The sequence below is a fragment of the Lytechinus pictus genome, chromosome 2 (genome assembly GCF_037042905.1).
Source record: "Lytechinus pictus isolate F3 Inbred chromosome 2, Lp3.0, whole genome shotgun sequence".
In the NCBI taxonomy this organism is placed as follows: domain Eukaryota; kingdom Metazoa; phylum Echinodermata; class Echinoidea; order Temnopleuroida; family Toxopneustidae; genus Lytechinus; species Lytechinus pictus.
Genome location: NC_087246.1, coordinates 50729203 through 50757113, shown reverse-complemented (window position 1 = coordinate 50757113; position 27911 = coordinate 50729203). Strand labels below are relative to the sequence as shown.

Below are 27911 nucleotides of genomic sequence, written 5' to 3'. Positions count from 1 at the left end.
AAATTATAACAGATTGAATGAATATATGAAAAAAATCAAATTAAATTAGTTTTGGATCCCATCTAATTTTGGAAGACTATCGGATCCCCGGATCAAGGATTTTGATGCCATGTGCGATTTCTATTATGAATGTGACCGTTGCGAGCACAAGTGCAGTACAGTGGCACAGAACTTGGTAGACACGCCGTCGCGAAATTAATCAACAGTTTCAAAAGATCGAAGAGAGATCAAGACTTTGGACATAACGGCGTAAAATCGGAATTTAAATGTGAATAAATCATTTTGATGTAAGTAAATGAGTTGGACATTATATCAATCCATTCCATTGGCTTTGTCATTATTAATGTGATCTTTGAATAGTTTTCTCAATTCGCTATACGGCAGTGTCATCAGAAATGCATTCAATTAATTCATGTAGATGTAGCTATAAAGGCTGGGGCCTGGGACGAAATAAAACTATATTTCGATCGAATTTTGATAGTAATTTTGACACACTTTATTTTTGACATAATAAGTGACAATATCAACTGAAATTCGTAATAATCTAAATTACATTGCCCAAGCCAGTAACCCACGATACCCCTCTCCCCTCACTTGTTTTTGAGCGTAGTTACTCCCATTTTAAAGACGTAAATAATGTGAGCAATGCGATACGCAAATGCGAAGTAAACATCTTCGCGCTTCCCACAAAAGAGATTGGGCCTCGAGTCGAGGTCGTATCGTTTATAGCGCACGAGTAGTAGTGAGTGAGTCAAAGAAATCCCGGGAAGAAATCGTGGACGAAATAATCGACAAGTTTATTTTAGGATCTGAAAAGCAGATTATTTTTTAAATATATTATTCAGTTTTTGTGTAGATCTAGGCCTGCTTTACAGTTGTCGGCCACGGTTGTCGGGGAAGTTCACGGTTGGCGGATTTGCCCAGAAAATTTTCAGGGTTGGCGGCGCCCGCCAACCGTGACGCGTGGTAGCGAGAACGTTGACCTGCCAATTACCACCAGCTATTGAGCCACAGCCAGGACCCTCAGGGGGCATGGTCACTACCACTGCGAGGACCTCCAACCCTACATAAATCTTGGCCACTTTCAATCCCAACCATGATAAACGTATCATATCGCAACAGAATGCGTTGGTTCGTGATAGTCAGAGTCAAACGTATCCAACGTACTAGATAGTCCCACATCTGGGATCCTGGTAATAATGTCAGAAAGATACCTACAGTGTAATCACAGACTCAATCAGGCCAATCCCATTGGAATGTATTTGATCATGTCAGAACGGAATACCAATATAATTCAATTAATTAAATACCATGTTACATGTAAGAATGCGAAAAATGATCACAAATCTGAATTTCAAATATATCAAGCTCATTACATGCTTTAAAAAACCTAAACAATACAGTATATAAAAAGACAAGGGTATAAAATTGGTCTTACATGGGTATGATAATGCTGCCCAGAGGGAGGATGGATAGCAGATGGATCCATTGTACAGCATAGAGTGGGGAGGATGTCCAGTCTTTACAACAGCCTGACAATTGTCTTTGGTCCCTGCATCAGTGAATAAAGCTGAAATGAAAATAAAATATAAAACTAGAACTTTAATTCGTCATGAGGACGAATTAGGTGATCTGTCTCTGATTTTCATGATCACGAATACAATCACCATGTTTATTGAGATCAATACGATGATCATATTGAAAACTGAACATTTATTACGAAGAGAACATGTTGAATACCCTTGAAAAGAGGGAAATGAAAAGTTTTGTGAAATAAGTGTTACACATGGTATATGTACAAGTTATAATAAAAGGGTTTTAAAACTATTTTATTGTGCAATATATACCTTGTAATGGTCATAAAGGACCATTTGTGGAATGTTGAAAATAAACCAAAAAAAAAAAAATTTCTCATATTCACCCCTGGGCTCGAACCCTCGACCCTAAGGACGCAAGTCTGGTGCCTTATCAACTGAGCTACACTATTTCCCATAGACTAATACACATAAGCACTATTTCCCATAGACTTTACACATAAGCAAATTGAGGGGATCTCAAATCCAATTTTTCAAGAAAAATATGGGCATGATCCCGGCTCCTTATCAGAAAAATAAGACCAGATTGCAATAGCTTACAATCTCAGCTACATTATACTCCAAGCTAAGAGAAAACCGACGATTAGAAATGGAGATATGGCTCGCGAAATAGAGGAATGTAAAATCCAGTTTTGAGAAAAAGTCATTTCCCATAGAGATTGCACACAAAAAGAGCGAAAATGACATGCCTCTATAACTTGCCATTTTTCAGGATGATCCGTTCCTTTAAATGTTAATATCGCCATTACATTAGAAAGAGTATGTATTCAGCTACAACATATAAAAAAACTGGGCGAAAATTGACCAATATTTACGGAGTTATAGTCATATTTGCAAAATTATTAAAACGTCATAAAACAAAAATTTTAGTTCCGACGCCATTTTGATGACGTCATGATAAAATTTAGGGTCAAATGTGACATGAAATCACATCGACAATTCATACTCTATCGGAATATAAAATAATATTTGAGGGTCAACGGACTATCCGAAGAGTTATATTAAATTTTGTAAAGGCATGTTTTTCCACATATTTGGCCTATTGTGAACGCGCGCGTGCGCGCGTTATTAAAAATTTGATAGAAGCTAATTCCTTTACTACTGGTCGTAGAAGGTTGATCAAGGTATCAAATTAATCAGAATTTCATAATAAATGCATTGATGTAAAAGAAACAGCGATTCTACATTGCATAACGACGTTACGCGCAAATTCTTGAAATGCTTCAAATGACCTGATTCGTACTCTACTTTGATCAAAAAGTGATTTTGAGCATTTTAAAATTTTGACGCGCGCGTACATGCGCGTCGTGACGTGTTAATGACCTTTGATCACATGGACAGTTGACCCATGATCTGAAGTTAATTTCATGTTAATATTGTTCATTTTTGATGATTGATGATGAAGATATTGTTGATAATGTGATTTTACAAAATGGCACGTAGATGACGTCACAATGACCATTTGACGTTGAACTTGTTTCGTACACATCGCATTATAACTGTGCATAATTGATAATAATTTGATGAAAATTGATAGAACAGTTTTTCTGATTTTGGTGGAACAAGAAAAGGGTGGAAAAAGAAAAATAAATAAAAAGAATAAATAAATAAAGAAATAAATAAATAAAAAAGAAAATTCGTAGAAACACAAGAGGTGATCTGTCAACAGACAGATCACCTAATAATCTTTTCAAATAAATGCTATATATATATATCAAGTATGTGCAGATGACCCATCCTTTTTTAACGAAAATAAAATCTATAAAGCAGGCATGAAAATTGGGTATGAAAAAAAAAGCTGAAAGGGTTTTGGAAATGTCGTTGACAAGACGGTGGGCGAAGCCCACCGGGCGAGCGGCTTGCCGCTCGCTGCTAACGGGTGGGGTCCAGGGGCCAAGCTCCTGGGTTTTATCAATTTTACAACTCCAAAAACCTGTTTGAGTTGAATGATTGTAATGAAGTATTTATATGGATTTTTTGTCCAAAATTCAATTAAAAAAAACTAAAAAATACTAAAAAATCAAGTAGCGTAAACCGGGGTGACTTTGGACACCGGGGTGACTTTGGACATTCAGCTACTTTATCGGTCTTCCACCGGTCTGATATGATATGCGCGCCCGGTCGCTGCATGCTCGGGGCGCCGGGTTGCCCCCAGCGATTGCAAGCACACCACCGCTGCACTGCATGCACAGAAACGAAAAACACACCGCGAAATACACGTGTAGAGTTGAGATGTGCTAGATAAGAGATTCCTGCGCAATCGTTGTAAAGGCCGAACGTCATATAACACGTAAGATATGCTAAAACATTTTAGCGCTAAAAATCAGAAATTAAAACGATATATAATAATAATAATCTTTTCTAATCAAGTATGTGCAGATAACTCATTCTTTTTTAACAAAAATACAATCCATGAAGAGATCTCCTGGAAACATTGGAAAGCTATTCTGTTTGAAGACAGTTTCTTTCAATTTTTCCAGGAGTGACAGAAAAATGGTGGTCGTCCAAAGGGACAAAACTGGGGACTTGCATCGCATAGCAGTAAATAATATATCAAATAATCTTTTCTAATCAAGTATGTGCAGATAATTCATTCTTTTTAAACAAAAATAAAATCTATGAAGAGATCTCCTGGAAACTTTGGAAAGCTATTCTGTTTGAAGACAGTTTCTTTCAATTTTTCCAGGAGTGACAGAAAAATGGTGGTCGTCCAAAGGGACAAAACTGGGGACTTGCATCGCATAGCAGTAAATAATATATCAAATAATCTTTTCTAATCAAGTATGTGCAGATAATTCATTCTTTTTAAACAAAAATAAAATCTATGAAGAGATCTCCTGGAAACTTTGGAAAGCTATCCTGTGCGAAGACAGTTTTCTTTCAATATTTCCAGGAGAGACAGAAAAATGGTGGTTGTCCAAAGGGACAAACTGGGGACCTTAATCACGTTTCAATTGATGAACTACGCAATTCGAGGGCAGTGACACCTGGCTCCTGGTTAAGATGCCATGGCCTGATGGTGCTTGAAGAGGCAAGGTGCTTTATACTCAAATATCCTTAGGAGAAATAAAAGAACTAAGTTCTGAAGATAGTTCCAGTGACACAGAAAACGTACCACTGGCAGCACTTAAAGGAGACAAAAAGCAAGGTTTTTTTTCTCATCTTGAATGGTTCATGTAAAATTTGTTGTATTATGGTGTATGGATAGGAAGTCCAATATGTCAATACAAACTTGTATCATTGCTCTCGCCATTGTTTTGTAATTGTCTGAAAAATCTTCAGCATCAAATATTACTCCTAGTAAGGTTAGCAAATGTAAGGAGACTCCATGCAAAGCGTCATAGAAAGAACTCAACAACAAGATTGGATTTGATGTCTGCATTCACAGCAGAGATATACAATTTAACATATACACAGGTAAAAAATATATACAAAATCATCAATACTGTGGTTATATCATAAGCAATGGAAAGTTCAGGAGATAGTTTTGCCAAGACCAACTTGCCTGGATCATGAAGATGGCCAGGCATAGCCAAAGACCATACAGTGTCATGTCAGTTCAGACCTCCGACATCACAGACTGGAAGCAATACAGTAAAACAAGTGGAGCGCCTCTGGCAGTTTAACCTGCATCACGCGATTCAATATAGCAGCAGTGCTGACTTTGAAAACTACTATCAAATAATTATTCACAAAAAACACCATTTATATAATGATACAATACATGTTCATTGACAACAAAGACCAACTTGCCTGCATCATGAAGATGGCCAGGCATAGCCAAAGACCATACAGAGTGATGGCTGTTCAGACCTCACAGACTGGAAGTCATACAGTCAAAAACGAAGCACCATACGTGTTAGGTCATCCGAGGGAAACCAAAACATAGAATGGACAAAGTTCATGACAGTACAAGACATCAAGAGTGACCAAACAACAATCCGTTTCAAGTTCATGTATTTTCATCTGGATGATGAGTATGATGTAATCAGAATGGCCGGTACAAGAAGGATCACTGATGGCAATGATGCTGACATTGGACCACAACCTCTGTACCAGGCAGGACAGCCTAAGCTTTCTCTGGAGAAGTATGATAATCATCAGGCTCTGTGCAAGGGGGGTCATACCAGTAGTCTCTCACCCCGACTACCAGGCTTTTAAACCTATGCTTCCTCACCGACATTATAAGACTTAACAGACTTCCCACAAGCTAGAGTTGACTAGTCAATGAGTATGCAAGTGAAACCACTTGCATACCATACTCATTTTGACTGTACTACGGTATATGTATGTAAGTAACAGTGAAATATATATGGCCATAACGTATGCTGATCTTAAATTGGAGAAATATCGCCCCACCTAATGGAATTAACGTTGTTTGAAAGTTGGGCGTTTCTTAGTTTCATTTAATCTGATTGAGGAATGGGTGAAGCTACTTGCATATTAAGCATACCAATTTTGACTGTACTTTTTAAATGTGAAAGCATGTGACATTTTATATTTGCCTTCTACACATTACAGTAATGCATTCCTAAAAAACTTGGAAAATTGTATAGAAAGTACATGTAGGCATTATTTAGATTAGTATTTTGTAAGTTTGATGTGAGTGCAACAAATAATCTACTATGGCTGCTATGCCCGGGCAAGCTGGTAAGTTCATCAGAGTCAGCAAACATTTTAAAAAAGTATGCGCACCTGCTATATTTGTGTGTTTGTATATCTGTTTATTTTTTCTCTTTTGCTTTATCTTTTGGAATGTAGATATATGAGGTTTATTTTTGTTTTGTGACGTATCTTCCACATAAGAGAACATTATGAATGGCTACCAAAAAGATATTAAACAATTCTCCACTTTACTCAATTTAAATGCTACTTCATGAATTAACAAACCTTTTGCTTGATCAACAGTACCATCTTTGTCAATGTCAGCGTATGTTGCATCGGATGACAGGTCAAGCCGGGTCAAAGGTCGGCCGGTCTTCAGCTCCAAGACCTCTATACCCTGTGCACAAAGAAAAGAGATGTCCAACTCACAATTTTGCTTTATATTGAAAGAACAGTACTCTTGGAGCTGTATGTGCTTCCGAATGCTGTTAAACCATGAATGGCTAAATTTGGTAATTCCCATAGGTTTCCTACATTGACCACCAAGTTCTATCAGGCAACAGATTTTATAAAATAGGTGTATTATTTCAAGCATCGTGATTGGCCAATACGCGTCACATGACATCCGAATTTTTGTGCATGCACGGCAGTGCAAAAGGTGCACGCTCAAGCAGACCAGTGCAGTAGAAGTTCCGGGAGAAGTCCAACAAAACTGTACTGTCACTTTTTAAGAATTTGTTTCTGTGTTGCTATTTTATAAAACAAATAATGCACTTGCTCTGTCGTGCGTAAAAGTAAATGCAGAGAAAGCTCGGTTTCTTCAGATCGTGCACACTGGGCACTCGCCGCCAGCGGCTCGTGCACAGTGCAGCACCTATCTAAAGAAACCTCGCGTGCTCTGCATTTCCACTAACGCACTCGGCTGCATGCATTCTTTGTATAATAAAACAGATCTACAGCATGAGAAATGTCCACATCAATCATGATCATCAAAGGGCAGTGTTGTAGTGCCTTGATGCTCGGCCTTGGCCTTAAGGCGCCTTAAGGCCTACTTTTTCAAAGCCTTGGCCTTGAACATTCAAGCCTTGGCCTTGAGAAGGCCTTGGCCTTGGCCTTGAGGATTTTGAGCCTTGAAATTTCAAGGCATTTTCAAGGCATTTTCAAGGCTTTTTCAAGGCATTTTGTTTTTTGTACTTTCATTTGTTTTTAAATAATTAAGTAATTATAAATGTTACTATGTTATTAGTAATTGTTCTGTATATTCAATGGCACTACTTCCAGTCAGCAGTAGTAAGTGTACTAGCAGTGCCATAAATTGTGATTATCACCATCATCAAGAATTATCATCATATTCATGTATGTGACAAAGAAAACAGTAATGATGAAAAATAGCATTATTTATTGGTAACGTGTTGTAATCATGACTAATGATGATAATGATGGTAATAATCATTATGATAAAGATTACAGTGATTTGATGACAGGAATAATTCTGACAGATCTGACAGCTAATTTTGACAACAATTTTTCATAAAGAATAATAACAAGGACTTTCATTGTATTATTTCCTTTGGCCAAGAAGAATGTTTTAAGTATTAATGATATTCTGAAAAGATTTGGTAAACTTGAACACAATCTTCAATTTTATCATATCCAAATGGGTTATGTCAATGGCATGATGAACCAAAAGTTTTGAGGGGCCAAGCATGGCATATATATAGAGCAAAATTTCTGCCAAAAAAAGTTGAAAGCAATTGAAGTGAGCAAGCAAAATTTTTCACCCTCTTACTATAAGAAAAGCTAATTTTTGTGATAGATTGTGACAATATGTTAAGAAAATAATATCACATTTACTCCTTCAATCCATATTTTATTGTTCGAAATAGACACCAGAAATGAAATACTCCTAAAATTTGTTTTGCCCAATTGATCGTGGGCCCGGCAGTCGCTGTGCAGCGCCAGATCGACAAGGCTCTATCCCTTTAATTATTGAACGCCAAACAGGGTAGCAGCAACTTCCATCTTTAAACGTCTTTTGGTCTGACGCGGCCGGGGTTTGAACCCCCGACCTCTTTTTTAAATTTTTTTTAAATAGTAAATTAGGTTCGAAAATCGCCAAATTTTGGATCGCGCTTGCATCATTTATTGTTTAGTACAGTATTAATCCTATTCATGGTTACAAAAATGTTTAGAATTTTCAGGTTAGAATATCACAAATATTTGGTTCGCGTTCTGCACTTGCATCAATTATTGTTAGGTACATGTAAGGTACTCAATATGTTCCTGTTTACAAAAAAATGTTTAGAATGTCCAATTTTCAGGTTGGAATATCACAAATTTTTGAGCTCGCGCTCTGCGCTCGCATTATTTGATCGGTGAGTTATGTATCATATTTATGAGTCACTAAACATGCTAAATGCAGTCCTTAACAGCTTACTTTGCAGACCTGTCAGTATATTAAAAATTTCAGCTCGCGCTTAATTCTTGGTTAGATGCACATCTTTTTCATGAGTACAAAAACAGCCCGGAATATTTAATTCTTATGTCACAATGTCAAAAAGTTTTTGCTTATGATTCGCGCTGGCAACATCTCGCAATGATGTCCTTTTAAAAGTGATTAGCCCTGTAATTGACCAAACATCAAGTTTTTCAACTTCAAAATTGATTTTTTTTAAACCACTAAATCAAAATATCTGTCTTATCAATGAGAAATCACTAAAAAGGCTTTGGTCAACTTAATTTCCACAAAATACACAACTACTTCACGTAGTTGATAATCTCATTTTGAAAACATCTGTTTGCACCAAATGCCAATTTTGACATATAAGTACCCTTTTTGGTTTAGACCCCCCCCCAAAATAAAATACGTTCTGCCGCCCCTGTCCCAGGGAGTGGAGAATGACATACGTTGAGAACGGGCACGCCAGGATCAGATGACCGTGGTAATAATAATTATTGCAATGTAAATCACATAAAAAATAATAAATTATAATAATAATTTAATAATAACATAATAATTATATGTACAAAGGTAACTATATTATTATTTTAAAATAATGTCTAAATCTACCATGAAATTATTTTTGTTTTTCATGTACAAAAGTCAAAATTTTTGCTCGCTCAGTTCGCTCGCTCTCACCTATTAAAGTTTGAAACGCCTTGGCCTTGAGGTTTCCAGGCCTTGGCCTTGGCCTTGGGTTTCCATGCCTTGGCCTCAGCCTTGGGTATTGAAGCCTTGGCCTTGGGAATTAAAGCCTTGGCCTTGGAGGTTTATGCCTTGACTACAACACTGTCAAAGGGTGCATGCATTCTCAAGTCCACTGACAAAAGAAATCTTGGAAAACAATGATTGGGAACCAAAAGCACTTTGCTTCTATTGAAAATATCAATGATGATGAGAAATCCTCAAACATGGTCTAAGATTCTCTACTAGATATATTCTAAAGATCATATCACTCAAAAAATGCACGTTATGATTTTTCCACACTTTGCAATTTTTTGTTATCACATTAACATATTTTTCTGGAAACATACGTGTCAGTCCACATTTATTGAACACATATTATGCCTCAGGTGACTGTCCAGCCCCCCCCCCCCCAAAAAAAAAAAAAAAAAAAAACTAATAAGCTATCCAAAATGAGTTTGGACATTTCTTATAAAGTTTGTAAAAGCAGATCATAAGCTTTATGATACATGACTTTTCAAAATTGATCAACAATAACCTACATACAGTGGTGCTAGGATGTTAGTGAACCCCAACACGAAATGCACTCATTCATGCTGAGTGTTGAATGTAGACAACAACACTACAATGGCGGGCGAGCCAAGAACAACAAAGTTTATTGAATGTAATATTTTATCACCTATCTTCACAATTAAATATCTATAATATGGCAGAACTTTTAAAATTGTTTATTTTCTGGGGGGTTCACTAACTTTTTAGCACCTCTGTAACACTGTACTTGATTCCATGTAGATTCAATACATTCAGAGCATAAAAAGGGGAAATGAAATGTGGGGTTCACTAAAGCACAAAATGTGCATACTGTGGAAGTCGTTAAACTCCTCCAGCAGCCCAAAAAATACATGGTCTAAAAACAAAATCTTTGTTTCTTACCTTCAGTTTAACTTAATTACTTCAAATTAGTCCCTAAAAACAGACTTTCTCAGATAATTTTCTAAGTTTTTATTTGCGAAGAACAAAGTCATATTTTGGCTAATTACAGAGATCCTGCCAGGCAACTTGTGCATTTTAAGAAGGGCAGTCACATATTGCCACATACATGGAGATAATTTATGATCAATGGGCAATGTGCACTTTAGGACCCACAACCACATATAGGGGAAAAGCATGAAACAGTACACTAATTTTGAGCCTACTTGTACATTTTAAGACCCACATAGCTTCAGGATTGCTAATACAGGGTTCCCACAGAAATTTGAGGCAAGGTTTTTTCAAAATCAGAACATTATGATGGCCTCCACCTCCCCCCACAGCCATCCGTTCCACCCACTATCTTACCCATGACATGTACAGCTATTATCATTAGTATATGGGCTGCAATTATAATAGCAGAGTATGATCACAGAATATGAGAGTTGCGAGACACGACAAACTAAAATGCTACCATAGCCAAGAGGTAAATGCAATTCCATGACTTTACCATGACCAAAATCCCCTTTCCATGACTTTTCACAAATTTTCCAAATTCCCTGACTTTCTATGATCACAATTTTTTCCAGGATTTTCCATGACTGTGGGAACCCTGTAATATATGGGAAGAGCATGAAACAAGAAACTAATTTTCAAACCTACCTGCTGAGAATGGATGATAACAGCGTTAGGATTCTTGATGTGTTCTGATGCCGAGTGTGGCGGAAGACCTCCAAAATGATGGCCAGCAATGTGCTCTTCAAAGCTTGATGTCAAGACTAACAACAGATGCATAGATGATAAACGGAAGGAACACCAAATCATTCACATCTTATTGAACTTTACGCATCATCGTCAAGATTCATGACAGTAAAATTAGAGAAACAGAATGGTGAAGGATGGAATGAATCAGATTAAAGTGTTAGTATTACTTTCAATTCTTCTTTCACTTATTTTATTGTTATATATGAGTTCTTGAAAGTAACAAATAATATTTCGATCATAGATTGCCACTTTTCCATCACACATTTTCCATTAGAAACACTTTGTTAGGATGTTTTTTTTCCAACATATTACTGCTAAAAAAGAGGAAACTTTGAAGTTAAGCAAAAAAGAAAATAACATATGTACAAAATTTCCCTTCACTATATACACACACACACACAAATCAATCAGGATGGCTCAAATGGTACAGACATATGGAAAGTTGAACTTGTATTTGAGAGTTGAACTGTTATCTTATGTTCCAAATTATTTCCAAATATCATGCAATGCACTTACATGACGAAACTGACAGAATATGTTCGTCCTTTTCAACACCCTTTCTGACCCCATCCTTGCGGAACGCTGCAATGTCAATCTTAGTGTTCACGCTAGACTGCCAGCGGAAAGGCTAAAAACAAAAGAAGTTGAAGTGTTGGAAATGGTAATAAGTATGAATTTGAAGTAATAATAATAATAAAACATTACTTATATAGCGCATATAACGATAATAAAATCATGTCTCTATGCGCTTTAGAAAGAAGAATAGAAATGGAGAAGAAAGAAAAGCCTGTTCACAGAGGAGCAAATATATAATCAATTAATCGGTACATGTATATCTTATTTTACAAAAAGGAATGTCTTCAAAAGGGACTTAACCCTAATTCTCCCGGGGGGGGGGGGGGGCCATAATGGCCCCCCCCCCCTTGACAATTTTCGCGATATAACTGCTGCGCAAATTTTTTTGACCTCGCCGCTCACTGACTTTTTACTTTCAAGTCTCGCGCAAATTTTGAGACCAAATTTGTGACGCCCGGGTACACGGTTACGACATTACGCAACATTATGTAAGTGCATGTCAGACCCAAAATTGCTCATAAACGTGATTTCATGTACAAATCCAATGCAAATTGTGTATTTAGCCAAAATTCATAAATGTATCATTATTTCTACTTTTACTGATTAAACTGAATTAATTTTGCCTTGTTTATGATCAGAACTAAGTCTGGAATGATTTCCATTGAAAAAACAATAAAAAACAAAAAGTAAAAAAACAGAGAAATACATAAGAAATTCATAAAACAATAAAATACATAAGAAATTGATTTCCGAACCGAAGTTTTTTTAATTGCGATTGTTAAGATTGCTACAAAGAATTTTTTAACCAAAAATTAGCATTCTAGGAGCTTTATTTAGTGAATTATAGCAAAAAGTATGATTTATGCATAAATTAGCATAATTAATTCATATAAAATAAAATCTCATTATTTTGGAAAATTTTACCATACAGCCTTGTAGATTACATCGCACACTACCAGTGTGCAAATTTTTGCGTCGCTCGCGCAATCGGCGGCCGAGATCTTAAGGGGGGGCCATAATGGCCCCCCCCCCGGGATTGACAAGAATCAAAATACCCCGGGAGATTGAGGGTTAAAGGAGTAGGCACCCAAGGCTTATTCAAATAACAATTTTTCGATGTCAATTATTGGATATAGGGTATTTAAGAGGGCTTATTTAAAGTTGATTGCTCGTAACAGCATAACATTTATCATTGATGCATTTGTGCACTATTCAATAAACTTTGTCAAAGAGGAACCTCATAAGGGAGTATTATGACTATGGTAAGTACCTAAGTCTGAGTTGTGTATTAATAGAAAGAAAAAAAATGTTTCATGATGGACATTTTGGGGTTTTAAAATATTATCCATAAAAACTTGATTATCATTTTTATCATTATTGTTAGAATTTAATAAGTATTGCTATTGTAATTGAAATTATTCTCACATATGTGCAATTGAGCCTTTTTTTTTTGTTAATTCAGTGGCCATTCTGAACACTGAATCTTAAATCATAGCACTACTGCATCATGTTGTAAACTTAAAACTTGTTTGATACTAAAGGTGAAGTGCCACAGCTACAATGAATAGAATCAGATCAAGATTCAAATTCAAATTATTATTACTATTATTTATTTGACCAATATAAAAAGAGCAACTACAATACATCAGAAAACAATTACAATTTTACAAAAACATGCAAAGAAATATAGGAGCGGCAAGTGGGTCAGGGGGTGCAAAAGTGAAATTCAGCATCGTTGCCCGGAGGCATGTGCCCCCACACATGCCGCTCCCATGACATAAATCAAGTACATAATCTCTTACAAAAAATATTGCACATTAAAAAGTAGAAATGCAGAGGAAGGGGGGGGGGGCAAAAAAATCAAAGAAAATAGAGATGTATTGGGAACATAAATAAATTTTTACCATTGCAAATATTGTTTTTGTTTTACTTTAGCCATTGTACGTGTTCAGTCTACAATACCATTGTACTATGCTATTGACCTCTCTAGTTTAAAGATAAATTCCAGTTGTGGTAACGATCTCAAAATGACTTTTTACAGAATCTGTTTGTATAAATAAAAAATTTGTGCCAAAGGATTCTGGAAGAAATTTTGTAATTGCTGAGAAATAAGCAAAATAGCGCAGATTCGGGCACTTCCGTCGGGTCTTTATTCCAGCAATAATAATATACACTGTCCCACGTGTGCCTATCTGTGCTGGCGATCTTCAGTGTGATCGTTTTTCAGCTTTGTGATTTCACAAAGTTCAGTTTATGTAACTGTACCAGATCTAGATCCACGATGATATAATACTTAACCTTGGTTTTACAGACTTTCTCACAAATCAGTTTTTTACTGCAACTACTTTCATTTAGCTTTAACAGTTCACCATGAAGAGATGCTACTGAATAATTTATCTTATAGAGCAATATGGGACTGTCTAGACATATGACAGGGTTCCCAGCTTTTCAAGAAAACAAAATTCCCTGATTTTTCCCTGATGAAGTTTAAAAAATTCCATGATAATTATTTAAACCCATTCCCAGTTTCGCATGTTTTCTAAGTTGTTGCAGTGAATAGTGAAAACAGTGATATAAAACTAATTAGTACCACCATAACCAGTCATTCAATGGATGTTGTTTTGATATGCAGCAAACTATAACAGAGTCTGACTGACTACCGTGCTTTCGACTTTTGGGCCGATCGAAATTCCCTGATTTTTCCCTCATTTGAGGCATATTTCCCTGATTTGAAGTACATTTTATCAAATTCCCTGATGTTTCTCTGACTGGAAAAAGTAAAATAATAATGGGCTGGGAACCCTGTATGACCATGTTTGATCGATCAGTTAGTAGAATATTGAGACGTTTTATTCACCATTTGTTTGATGAGAGCCTGGTTGTACTGGTTCCATCCAAGTTCCCCCTGATGACCCCAACCTCTCTTCAAATTCAGCTTGAAATGGAATCCCTGGAACAATTCCTGGAATAGAAAGGGGGAAATCCCTTACTTAGTTATTGATGTGGCTTTTACATGTGCCTGAAATTGAGAAATGGTTGTGTAACTTAAAATGATGTTTTAATGATAACTAGGCTTAATGATAACAACAAAAATTGAAAAAATATGGCTAGATCAAAATTGACATACATACACATCATCATCATCATCATTATCAACTTATCATCATCATCATCATCAACTTTTCATCAAGTTATTATCATCATCACCATCAATCATCATCATCATCATCATCACCACCACCATCATCATCATCATCAACAACATCATCATCATCAACAACATCATCATCATCAGCATCATCAGCATTATCACCGTCACCATCATTTCCATGATTATCATCAATACCTCTTCTGTGTTCGTTTCTTCTCCAAAATCACCCGGAAGATGATGCCATCTTACATCACCATGGCGACCGGATAGAGCAAAGGTCGAGAAATGGCCTACATCATGGTTTGAATCGCTCTCCTTGAGAGATAAATAATGTTTAATGGAAATTCATAGGTTACTTCTTCTAATCTACTGTATCTTTCCTATAGGCCCTATGTACAGGGAGCTACCTACTGCACACGATGTCAGTGTATTAAAATTTTGTAATATACCAGTATCAAATGTATCCTACCACCCCAAAACCACCAATAATTTGCCAGGTGAGGTTCTCTGTAAATAGCCAAAATAGTAATTTAGTCTCCGAAAACAAAAAACTTAGAAAAATAGCTTATCTGAAAGAGCAATTCTTCTTCTTCATACTGTAAAATTTGGAGTCATGAAGTTGAATAAAAGAAAAGATACAAGAGTTTCTTGGACACTACTTTTTTGGACTGCTTGGAAGTTTCACTGAGATTTCACAGTATGCACATCTCATGGTTGAGTGAACCCCAAACTTCAAACCTTGTTTTCTCCTTATTTTTTAAGCTCTTGCTGAATTTCCTCTACATCCAATCAAGTACTTGTAATGGTTATTGTTTGTTAATTTTAACACATCATATATCATTTTAAAGCTTAGGAAATGAATTTTCAAGCCCAATAAAAATCTCAATATTCATTTGGGTCGACTTATTGTTGGTTTTGGGGAGGCAGGTTACAAATAAGCAAATTTAACTACAAACATTTACAATGTACTACACAAGCACAAACTTCCAGCAGATGAAGCCTCATAAATGCATATATGTGAGAAATTCATATGTGTAATGTAAACCAATTGTTCATAATAGCTGAAAAGGTGAATTTTTATGTTTTTAACAAAAATTTTCCCATATTGTTGGTTAAAATTTAAAAAAATAAATAAATGCATATGTGAGACATTAGCATACAAGAAATAGAAACCAATTGTTTGCAATGATTGAAAAGTTGAATTTTTATCACTAAAGTAACAAAAAATTCTCATATTGTTGGTTTAAAATCTAAAAGATTTTATAAACCTTTACATGCAAAGGGATATGGATTTAATGTTATCTAGAAGTCCTGGCTATTTGTAGAAATCTAAAATATATATTTTAAATGCAAAGTTCAGGTTTAATATCCCTTTTTTCAAGGCAGAAACAAGTCAAGCAGATTAAGCAGCCATTTTACCAAATTGTTATGCAAATTGACATTGAGCAACTAAAACGTTATCAATCATTATGAGATACTGCCCTTTAATTATATATTACCTTTTCATTTTTTCTGTGCGCAGAGGGATTTACATTTACTTTTTGTGATATCTGCTATAAAAGAATGGTTCATTACTATGACACACCAATTCATATGAATTAATTAATGAATGAATGGATGGATGAGTGGGTGGATAGATGGATAGACGGATGGATGAATGGATGGATAGATGGATGGATGGATAGATGGATGGATGGATAGATGGATGGATAGACGGATGGATGGATTTGATAGATGGATGGATGAATGAATGATTAAATAAACCAAGGAGAAGAAAGGTTAAATAAAGAATTTTGACTGATTTATTTTTAAGTGGCACCCATGTCAATAAAGGTAATCTCCTTTTAACCAAATTTCATAAAATGCAGCGACTTACCTTATTAGCACCATTGAATCCATGACCATCATGACTGTGCCTGTTTTGAATGACGAATAAGGAAATATCTGCTCAACCTTTAAAGTACAAGTAATTTTGAAGCCTAAGACTAGGGGCGAGGGGGGGGGGGAGACGGGGGTAAGATTTTGGTCTTTTAACAAACAATCATCATGAAATTGGCATGCATCCTGTCTATGACATTATCTCCGAGACTGAATCTTTTTTTTTTTCACAACTGAATGTAATCTCCACAGCCATCGACATGGATTGCATTACATTACTTTGTAATTATTGTGTAAGTCATACATTACAATTTGTTAATAAATTTTCAGCATTACTCCTATTTGTTTAAGATAGCTATGCTCAATTTGTAATGAAAATCATAAGTCAGAAAAAATTGGAACCAGTGGGATTCGAACCTGCCATCTACTGCTTTCCGGGCAGCGACTTAACCACCAGGCTATTCTGGTTCATGGCTAAGCCACGATGAACTTGAATTGAAATACCCTCGATCCTCTTCTTTAGATATAGATACATCATACATTACAGCATGTATAATGTTTATCTTGGTATGATATATTCATTTATTCATTAATTCGTAAGGCATTTGTTGAATATAAGACTGGATACAAATTCTCACTTGAGTGTTGCATGTGCAAGTTTATCTGCAAGCCTGCCACCAATGATCACTAGTCCACCATCGTTAGCTTGCAGGCTATGAGGAAGAATCAAGATGGCCGCCTCGCTGTGACAACAAATAAAATGAAGAAAAACAAGTTAGAAAATGGAAGACGGTTATATAAAAATTATATACGTCATTCTCATTGCCACAGTCAAAATCAACATCTCTGGAATGGCCGGATATCAATATTTATAACATTTTAACATCTTTTAAAGTATTATATTCTCACTCCGATATGCATTTGTGAAAGAAGTTTAATTCTGATTAATCTATTGGATGAATAAGTAGCTGTGAGGGTGACAATAAGCCATGACCTCTATATTTGACCCCATACAACATCTGGGACCCACAACACAAAGCTTAGCAATCAGTGTAGAATAATATCTTTACAACTGACTGACTGACAAAATCAATCAGATCATTGCCACTCTTATGTGCATACTTTGACAAAATTTTATCATTGATCTGTCGAGTGTTTTTCCATTTATCACAAGAACGAATAGACGGAAGGACAGACGACCTGAAATAACCCGAAATAATGCCTCCGGCAAACATCTCAAGATGGGAGGCATAAGAAAACGAGGGTCGCTAAACATGGAGTAGGGGATCAGGGGCCTGTTTCATAAAACTTATTATATTATCAACTTTGCAATAACAGTTTAAAGCTACTGAAATCCTTCAATCTAATTGGGTGATGGTGTTTTTGACATAGAAATTGAGAATTAGTCATAATAACAAGTCTTTATGAACCGGGACCAGGAGTAGAGCAGTGACCGCATAATCAGGTAACTGAATTCATTATTGTGACAAGGTGGTAATATTATTCATAATTTACCAAATTCATCAAAGAGAACTTGAAGCTGTCCATAGTAACCATGCTCATTAACATTATACACATGCTTTCTTATAATCAAATAATAAATCAGGCAATCATTTGAGAGAATTAATGTCAAGAAAATGCAGGCCATTGAATTTTAAAGACATCTTTTGCCCTTTTTCAAGCAACCTGACTGTCAAACTTAAACAAAAAAAAAGAGGGGAAAAAAAAAACCCATGGGAAGATGGGTCAAGGTGACTCACCTGATGACATACTGATGACTCCAGGATGTATTTGGAAGCTTTATTGACCAAATTAATTTGAAATCATTATCAAGGCACACCACGGTCCAATCAGCACACAGAACTACAACTACCTGCAGGTATTGATCATAACAATTAAAAAATAGTTATTTTGGGGCATCTATTTCAGACTTATAGCATTCCCAGCCCGTTTCACAATATTAGTCACAATTTTATTTTGATATGCAATTACAATATGTATTTCCAGTGTACTACCATGTGCTAACATACAATTCACAGACCTGTACATTGATTCATTTAAACACATTTTAGGAATTACAGGTATTGCTTTTGTCATGAACAATTTCTGAATGAGGAATGGTGCTAGAAATAACAATGTTGGTTGAAAGGATGGTTAAGGGTCAAGTCTACCCCAGAAAAGTGTTTGAATAAATAGAGAAAAATCCAACAAGCATAACGCTGAAAATTTCATCAAAATCTGATGTAAAATAAGAAAGTCATGATATTTTAAAGTTTCGCTTATTTTTCACGAAACAGTGACATGCAAATTAGACAGTCGATGATGTCCCTCACTCACTATTTCTTTTGTTTTGTATTGTTTGAATCATACAATATTTCATATTTTACAGATTTAAGGTCAAAGGACCATCTTGCCTGAATCATATACTATCAAACAATGCTAGTACCATATGTTCAGGAAGGAATCAATCATTGTTTCACTTGACAATGAGAAAATTAAATATTTCATTTAATAAAATACTACAAAAATAGTGAGTGGATGACGTCATCAGTCTCCTCGTTTGCATACTGACCAGGATGTGCATATAACTTTTTTTTTTAATTAAGAGAAACTTTAAAATGTCATAACTTTCTTATTTTACATCCGATTTTGATGAAATTTTCAGCGCTGTCCTTGTTGGATTTTTCTCTTTTTATTCAAATACACTTTTTGCTGGGGTGGACTTGTCCTTTAAGGAGCATTCCCAATGGCTCCAATCTTAATCTGTAATGAATCAAGGAAGCCAAAGTATCAAGTATTACCTGCTTCCGAACTTGATGATCTGAAGTCAGAGGCTCCAAGTACCCTGTTGCCATAGCAACTGCTTGTTTCTTGTCTCCAGCTATATCAGCTTCATTTGAGAGCAGAGAGAATTCATCAAGACTGTTGAGATACGGTAGAGCCTTGGACCCCGGTGAAGGTTTAGAGGTCTTGAGAAGAAGCAGTGAAGAATCTTTGGTTGCCAGTAAGATCTCTGGTAGATAAAAAAAAAAAAGGAGCAGATAGATTTCATCCATGGTTTTGAGATATTAGGAAGAGCCTTGGACTCTGGAAAAGATTTTAAAGGTCATGAGAAGGCACAAAGAGGAGTCCCCGATAAGATATATTGTCAGAAATATAAAGAAAACGTTGAAAAATCTTGCAATAATATATCCCAAGTAAGGTTCAGATATAGTAAAATGTAGAGGACTACTATTTTTTTTTTTGGGGGGGGATTGGAAAGGGCTTTTGTTGTTAGCAAGAGAATCTATTTTTGTCAGAAATTAAACAAGCAACAACGCAAAAGTGAAGATGGAATTCATCAGGATCCAGGAAAATTTAGATCTGAAACAATAATTGATCTTGGTGATCACATCAGAATGACATTCATTTTATTCATCTCAATGGAAAAATATTCACTATATACCATTTCTGTCATTAGAGCTACTTGATTCAACTTGATGCAACATTTTCAAGAGATACGGTTAGGTTTAGTAGTTTTATCTAATCTTATATTTGGAAGTTATCAAACCAAATGGAACTAAACTAAAGAGAGGATGAACAGAAAATAATATTTTCTAGTTAAGAAATGACATTTAAAAAATATATGTAATGAAAGGGAAAACAAGATGTATACATGTAGGTTACAGTGAGTCAGTGACATTATAATTGTCGGCACATTGCAGATGTTATTATCACAAAGATATAATTAACCAAGGATAAGCTACATGAATCCCCTTGAAATTACTTGTACAAAATAACATGTTATTACTTGTCCCATAAAAATTGTCCAATTTACAAAATCATCTACTTGTAATCCGATTTTGTAAAACACATTATCCCAATTAGCACTTTCAATATCCTGAGTCAGCTGTTTACATGGTCTTTACACCTACTAATAACCATTATAGAAGGAAATCAAATTTTTTTTGGCCTGTTTTCATGATATTAATTAGAATAAAGGACAGTCATTTAAAGGCATTACCATTTCTCCAACTACTCTAAATAACAGCTACTAATGGAATATGCCTTGAAAAACAAAACAATAACGATTACAAAATAATGCTTCCTTTCCAAAATTGTACAGTGAGTCGGTGGCATTATAATTATCTGCATATCCCAGATGTTAATGAAAAAAGAATAATAAATGATAAGGAAGAGGAATTCCCTTGAAATTGCATGTCATTACTTGTTACCATAAAAATTGTACAATATACAAAGACTTCTATTGGTAATCCAATTTAGAAAAACACATTACCCCAACTTGCACTTTAAATATCCTGATAGTAAGCTGTTTTCATAATCATAAAAGACAGAAATCTTATGGCCTTACCATTTTTCCCATCACTCTCAATATCAGCTACTAACGGAACAGGCCTGGTAAAACAAACAATAAGATTACAAAATAAAGCTCGCTTCGTAAAAATAAAGAAGACAGAAATTTTATGGCCTTACCATTTTTCCCATCACTCTCAATATCAGCTACTAACGGAACAGGCCTGGTAAAACAAACAATAAGATTACAAAATAAAGCTCGCTTCGTAAAAATAAAGAAGGCCCTGTCATTTAGCTCCGTGCAAGCCGTGCAGGTGATTGCCCGCAACTCACTCGCAATAAAATTTTGAGCATGTTCAAAACTTTTCTGCATGCAAATTAGACTTGTGTGCACTTCTGCGCAAGTCACACGCAAGGCTTGCACCGATTGATGTGACAGGGCCTTAAAGCAGGGGCGGATCCAGCCTTCGCCAATAGGGGGGGGCCCGAAAATTTTATATCCCGACATGAAAGATTTAAAAAAATATTTTCCAAGTCTTCCCCTCATCTTATTTCATTCACTTGTCTTCCTCCTTTTATGTTACTCCTTCTTTTTCTCCTCTCTATTCCCTTTTTTTTTTTTTTCTTTCCCCCCTTTTTTTTCTTTTTATTGCTCCGCCAATAGGGGGGGCACGGGCCCCTCGGGCCCCCCCCTGGATCCACCTATGCCATAAAGTCAACTCTAAGTTGCAGGATAAAAGAAATTATTTAAAAATAAACAGAGATTAGCATATATTCATCCTTTATTGATAATGTATTCTTTCTTTCTGCTATTAGTGATAGAACACCCAAGGTAAAATGGATACACTGTATATGCAGAAGAATTTTAACCTTTTTCTCATCGGACAAGGGTTTCTAATTGTTCAATTACAAAAGTATTTTTATATTTTTCTTCATCTTCTCCTTTTTATCTAGTTCTTTCTGTTACTATTCCTACAAAGGTAATTAGATTTCTTCATTTTCTCCTTTTTTTCGTTTTTTTTCCCTAGTTCTTTCTCTTACTCATCCTACAAAAGTAATTTGGTTTCTTATTCTTTTTCTTCTTGTTCTTTCTGTTCCTTGTCCTACAAAAGTAGTTAGATATTTTCCTCATTTTCTCCTTCTTTCTCTTTTTTCTGGTGCTTTCTGTCAATCATCCTACAAAAGTAATTTGATTTTTTCTTTTTCTCTAGTTGTTTCTGTTACTTGTCCTACAAAAGAAATTTGTTTTCTTCATCTTCTCCTTATCATTCTTTTTTTACGAGGTCTTTCTGTTGCTTGTCCTACAACACTAATTTGATTATTTTCTTCTCCTTTTTCTCTATTTCTTTCCGTTACTAGTCCTGCAAACAGTTTGATTTCATTTTTCTTTTCTCCTTTTTTTTCCTCTAGTCCCTTTTGTCACTCCTACAAAAGTAATTTGATTTCTTCTTAATTTTCTCCTTTTTCTCTTTCTCCAGTTCTTTTCTCACTCGTCCTACAAAAGTAATTTGATTTCTTCTTCATAATTTCTCCTCTTTTTTTCTTGTTCTTTTGTTCATTCTGTCAATCATCCTACAAAAGAACTCCTGTTTCTCTTGGTGCTTGACATGGGTCTTCACAGTCACTATTATTTGTAGGAGTGGTGTTTACCAGTGCACATGCATGCTGAACAACTGGAAGGCTTCACTGAACTTACAATTTTTTCAGGGTGCGGGTATTCAGGCTCTCCTCGTAGAAACCAGTGCTGACCTCGTACCGCCAAGAGGGAACAAGTTCAAAGCTATGCTGCACTCTCAGGAGATAGGTTGCCATGAGAGACAGGATCACCAAAATAACCCCATCACGGAAAGAAAATGACCTCAGCTGAGGGGCACTGGAACTGGTCTCCATTCTTAAAGTTAGAATTGAAAAGAAATAGACAACAGTCAACATTTTATACAACATTTTTTTCCTAAATGAAATTCCTCACCTCTTTGACATCGTAAAGTGCGAGTCAGAAAAAATATTACACTTTTTAAATCAAGTCTTTTGTAAAGAAAATGTGGGATTCAGAGAGAATTTCTAGCATGTATGGATTGAGTATCCCATTCCATTGTCACTCGGTAAAATTTGTTTCAGTGTTGTTGTTATGGTTGACTGCACGGCTCGGTGTAAAAATGGCAGAGGTAAAAATAGGAAGAAGATTCATGGCAGAGCTATACAAAACTTCAAATCTAAGTTCTGTTCAAAATAACACGAAATATCAACCCAGATTTGTCCTCCAGCATCCATGTAACTACGAAAATACTTTGGTGACTTCAAATTTAAATGGAAGTGGGTAGTACTACACAAAATATGACAAAATACAGGAGCATAATCATAATAATGTATCAGCCTGCTAGGTAAATGTACAAAGTAGCCTTTTTTTATTTCCTTCATTCTTTCTTTCCTTAAACTTTTCATTGATTCCTTCTCCCTTCCTCTCCTTATTCTTTTCGTTCTTTCTCTCCTTCCATTATTTTCTTTCTCTTTTCATTCTTCCCTCCCTCTCTTTCCTCCTTTCTTTCATTCTTTGTTTTCTTTTTTATTCCTTCTAATTATTTTCCCTTCCTTTCTTCCACCCTTCCTGCTTTTCTTCTTTCTTTGTCTCTTTCAAAGAATGAAGGAAACATTTTTTCTTACTTTCTATTTTCCTTTCTCTCCTTTATTTTTTTTCTTTCACAGATTAATTCATCTTCCCTTCCTTACTTTTTCTTTTCTCTATTCATTTCAAAGCATGCCAAAAACTTTTGTCATTCTGTTCTTTCTTTCCTCCTTTTATTATTATCTTTTTTACTTTATTTTCCCCTTCATTTTGTCTTTCTTTCCTCTTAGTTAATTCATCTCTTTTCTTTCCCTTTTCATTTTTTCATTCACCCTTCCTTCCTTATCTTTAAATTTGTTTACAAGTCTAACATGGTGTAGCCTTCTTTAACTTTCTTATTAAGACCTGGTTCGGTCGATCTGGCTTGGTCAAATCCGCTACGGCGCTAGTGCAGCGAGCTTTGACGATTGTCGCCCCGTATTTCATTTTTGTGAAATCTGGTCACCCACCCTTGCATCATCAACATGAAAAGCAACCTCACTTGCCCGGTTGACCTAAATTCGGAAAGAGTTCCATATGCACCCCCCACCAAAAAATAACAAAAGATTGTTGAGACTTCCGGTTCGTTCACTTCGGGGAATTAGTTATCTATATAAAAATATAGTAACATCTCGTATTATTTTTTAAATTACGATAAAACCTTTTAAAAGCTCGTATATGTGATCGTAATCAAAATCACAAACATGCCGTATTGCTTGCTCGCCTTGGCTGAGAGAGTAAATCTATGCAAGTGTTGCACAGCTCTCAATCAAGCTACGCATGTTGGGGATCTTTTACATCTAATTTTAATTTACCTCAACGTTTTCCTTCAAAAAACGTTTTATCGTAATTTAAAAATTATACGAGATGTTACTATATTTCTATATAGATAAATAATTCCCCGAGTTTCGTAATTTTGTCAAATTAATGAGATTAAAATTACATCTAACAGAACGAGTGACAATCTATCCCAGCCACATGAAGTTTATCATCGGTGCATATCGTCTGCTGCTATTCGTTGAGTTGATTTGCCTTCAGGTTCGGATTACATTCACTTATTTGTAAGTACAGTTTTATCATTATTTTCCTTCTTCATAGTCACAGAAGTAAGAGACTCTGTCTGGACAGTGTGGTAAGTCATTTTCGTGAATTCAATTTGGCACTAACTGTGTAGCTAGCACTTAGCAGCTGCATGAGTTGGTAGCGAATCGGCATGTGATCGTGTTGCAAGTTGAATTGTCCGACTCCTCATCATCAATTCCCCCAATTTACCCCCAACTACGTCACTTTGTTGTTCACTTCATCATCATTCTCTTCATCTTCAAAATCATCAATTTAAAAATCCAAAGCTAGATAAAATTCTGGGTTTTCTTTCATTTCGTGATCGAAGTATTCAGTGACAATGTGGAGAAAACGTATCCTCGCAAGTCGCAACAGGTTTTGCATGCAAGTGGAGCTTCACGTGAGAGAGCCAATCACGCCTCTCGTACAGAAAGTGACGTCATAAAAAATCCCCAATTTCGCGGACGTAATTCTGCGTGTTTGAAGCATTCAGAGAGAGAACTTGAAACTATCAATTAACTGAGTTCAATCGGTCTCCATGATAAATGATGTACACCATCGTGTTCTCCTTATTTTCTCCTTTGATTTGATACATGATTCTCCATTTTTACGATTTTCAATATATTTCTCCTTTAAGTTACAAAGTCATTTGGAAAAATTTACAAGCGAAGTTTTAAAATTTTTAGTACAAAAAATAATTATGATTTTAAAAATATTATAGAGAACAAAATAAGATGATTACAACTATTGAATTCATATTTTTAGTTTAATCTAAAGAAAAAAAAGAAGGCTTCCAAAATATAAAGTGTCCGGACACCTGACCCCCCCCCCCTCATTTCTAAAACATTCTATTTCTATTCTAAATATATTTAGAAACACGAAATATCATGTTTTTTGTTTAATAGGGATTTTTGTTTGTTTTAAGATTGTACTTTTTTTCTTTCTTTCTTTAATATCCTTTTTTCTTCATCATTCTATCCTTCCTCTTTGCCCATTTTTTTATTCCATCTATTTTTATTCCCTATCTTTCTTTCCTGATCTTTTCTCTCTGTTCATTTTTTTTTCTCTCCTTCTTTGTCTTACTCTCCTTCCTTTTTAACTTCATTTTCCTTTCCTTAAACTTTTCTTTGCTTCCTTCTCCCTTTTCTTTTCGTTCTTTCTCTCCTTCCATTATTTTCTCTGTTTATTCTCTCCTCCCTTTATTTTTTCCTCCCTCTCTATCATCCTTTCTTTTATTCTTCATTTTATTTTTTCCTTCTACTTTGTGTCCTTTTTTCTTTCTTTCCCTCCCTCCCTTCCTTCCTGTTTTTCTTCTTTCTTTATTTCTTTCTTTCAAAGAATGAAGGAAACATTTTTCTTTTATTCGTTCTTTCTTTCCTCCTCTTTTTTTCTTGCTTCTTTTTTTCTTTTCTCTCCCTTATGTTTTCTTTCACACATCTTCCCTTCCTTCTTTTCTTTTTCTTTCCTTCTTAATTCATTTCAAAGAATGACAGAAACGTTTTTTTTCTTTTATTCTCTTTCATCATTTTATTCTAACATTCCTTTTTTTATAAATTTTCCTTCATTTTCCCCTTCATTTTTTTTCTTTCCGTTCTCAATTCAACTCTTCCTTCGCCTTTTCATTCCCTCCTTCATTCTTTCGTTCACCCCCCCCCCTTCCAATTCTGTACATTTTTTCCCAAGTCGAACACCGTGTAGCCTCCTTTGTTGATTTTTTTTTTAAAGACCTGGCTCGGTCGATCCGCTCATGCAGCGTACTTTGTCCCGTATTTCTTTTTGTGAAATCTGGTCACCCTGTATTCAGCTGGTTCCAAAACCAGATTTTCGTCTTCGAAATCGTGAGCCGCCATGTTTGCATAAAATTCGCGAAGCCGATGTGAAATGCATTATGGGTGAGAACGCTACTGCGCAAGCGCAAACCCGAGCTGTCGACCGCGTCGATCAACTTTCCTTATCTGATTTACAAGCAGCCTGTGTAATGCGCCGTGAGGGACCCTGCTGAGAGGGGATTAGCGGTGCCGCGCATGGGGCAAAGCGTTTGAGAGAGTCAGATCTCCTTCTGTTAATAGCTCTAGACTAGTATACTGATGTTTATGGACAATTACAGGCACTAGATCCTGCTCGAAATTGGACGGCATAAAGCCATATTTTGGTATGTATTTCCACTCCCAGGCCCAGCTCCCCCATCATATATGTTCTATTCTGATTTCTTCGAACCTTCTCCACGTTTTTATTTTCAATTTTAATTAGTTGGGGGGTGCATATGGACCTCTTACCCTAAATTCAGTACTTAGCTAGCTATATTTTAAATTGGTTTTGTATAAAATGTGAATAGTTTGTGAACGGATTTAACTTTAAGCCTGATGAATATTTTTTGAAATGTTTTGAAAAATTTGGACACCCTATCAATACATACAAACACTAATTTGAAGCAGTGGGACTGAAACTAACTGAGTGACACTGACAGCCCAGGCCCCAGGCAGGACTGACAGTCAGAAATCAATTATCCAGGGCAAGGCTTGGTTATCAGCATGGGCTTAACTGCAGAATACCCCGCACATTTCATTACCTCAACGTTGGCGAGCCAACGACCTACGATGTGAAGAATCAATCTTGACGTGGTCCTGAAGATTCAATACCTTGTCAGTCTCTACGACTACATATGTACACATACGGCTCGTTTCCGAGCCATATAAGAGTGCTCGAGTACGCATGCTGCGCTTGTTCCCTCGCGATATACCGTTGGCCTGGCGAGCCAACGACCTACGATGTGCCTACTAACGTACATGTGTAGGCCCTCCGCCGTATAGGTTGGTTGGTGTTGGAGTTAAGTTGGCGCTCTTCAATCTGGTAGATTATCTGCGCCAGGTCGTTTCCGAGTTAGTTGCTTAATTCCCGCATCAATGTCCTCGGCGTTAGACTAGTCTGACCTGTCATATAGCGAGGTGCAATATAATTATGATTAGTTACCACCACCATTAATTGTGCGTTTTTGTACTTCATAGTATGCAAACTTATATAAGAAGCTAGGTCGAAGCTCAATTTTAGTAGTCTAAGAATTATCACTAATCATCAGAACAAAAGGATGAGAGAGAGAGAAAGAGATGGAGAGAGATCAGTGGAATATTCTTATTCGAATCTCTTTGTTTTTTTCACGTAATTCAGGATGACTTTATAATCTGCATTTCTTCCCAATAATGTTGCCAGATCTGATATTGGCTTGTTTAATTT

General features: G+C 35.9%; 1 protein-coding gene across 3 annotated transcripts; it reads right to left on the bottom strand.

Annotated features, from left to right (window-relative positions):
• Window positions 1–850: 850 nt before the first annotated feature.
• LOC135153138 (uncharacterized) lies at window positions 851–27529 on the bottom strand. Of its 3 annotated transcripts, none has more exons than XM_064095078.1 (13): window positions 27250–27529; window positions 22713–22907; window positions 21075–21118; window positions 19525–19736; window positions 18484–18596; window positions 17362–17466; window positions 16722–16761; window positions 15041–15160; window positions 14552–14656; window positions 11635–11746; window positions 11017–11132; window positions 6486–6597; window positions 851–1570 (listed from the first exon to the last, which is right to left on the bottom strand). In XM_064095078.1, the coding sequence occupies exons 2-13, from the start codon at window positions 22904–22906 to the stop codon at window positions 1299–1301; spliced, it is 1545 nt and encodes a 514-aa protein (XP_063951148.1). In that variant the 5' UTR covers window position 22907; window positions 27250–27529; the 3' UTR covers window positions 851–1298. The 3 variants fall into 3 exon arrangements, 2 of the variants coding, with proteins under 2 accessions (XP_063951148.1, XP_063951149.1); XM_064095079.1 differs by lacking the exon at window positions 21075–21118 and adding an exon at window positions 21197–21240 and having other exon boundaries at window positions 27250–27365; XR_010292647.1 differs by lacking the exon at window positions 851–1570 and adding an exon at window positions 4816–4919 and having other exon boundaries at window positions 5389–6597; window positions 27250–27390.
• Between the last annotated feature and the right edge of the window lie 382 nt (window positions 27530–27911).

Coding starts and splice junctions, on each gene's coding strand:
- LOC135153138 (XM_064095078.1), bottom strand. CDS start 22,906: ATGGAGACCAGTTCCAGTGCCCCTCAGCTGAGGTCATTTTCTTTCCGT. Junction 16,762..17,361: donor CTTGCACATGCAACACTCAA/GTGAGAATTTGT, acceptor CATTCAAAACAG/GCACAGTCATGATGGTCATG. Junction 15,161..16,721: donor GATTCAATGGTGCTAATAAG/GTAAGTCGCTGC, acceptor TTATCTCTCAAG/GAGAGCGATTCAAACCATGA.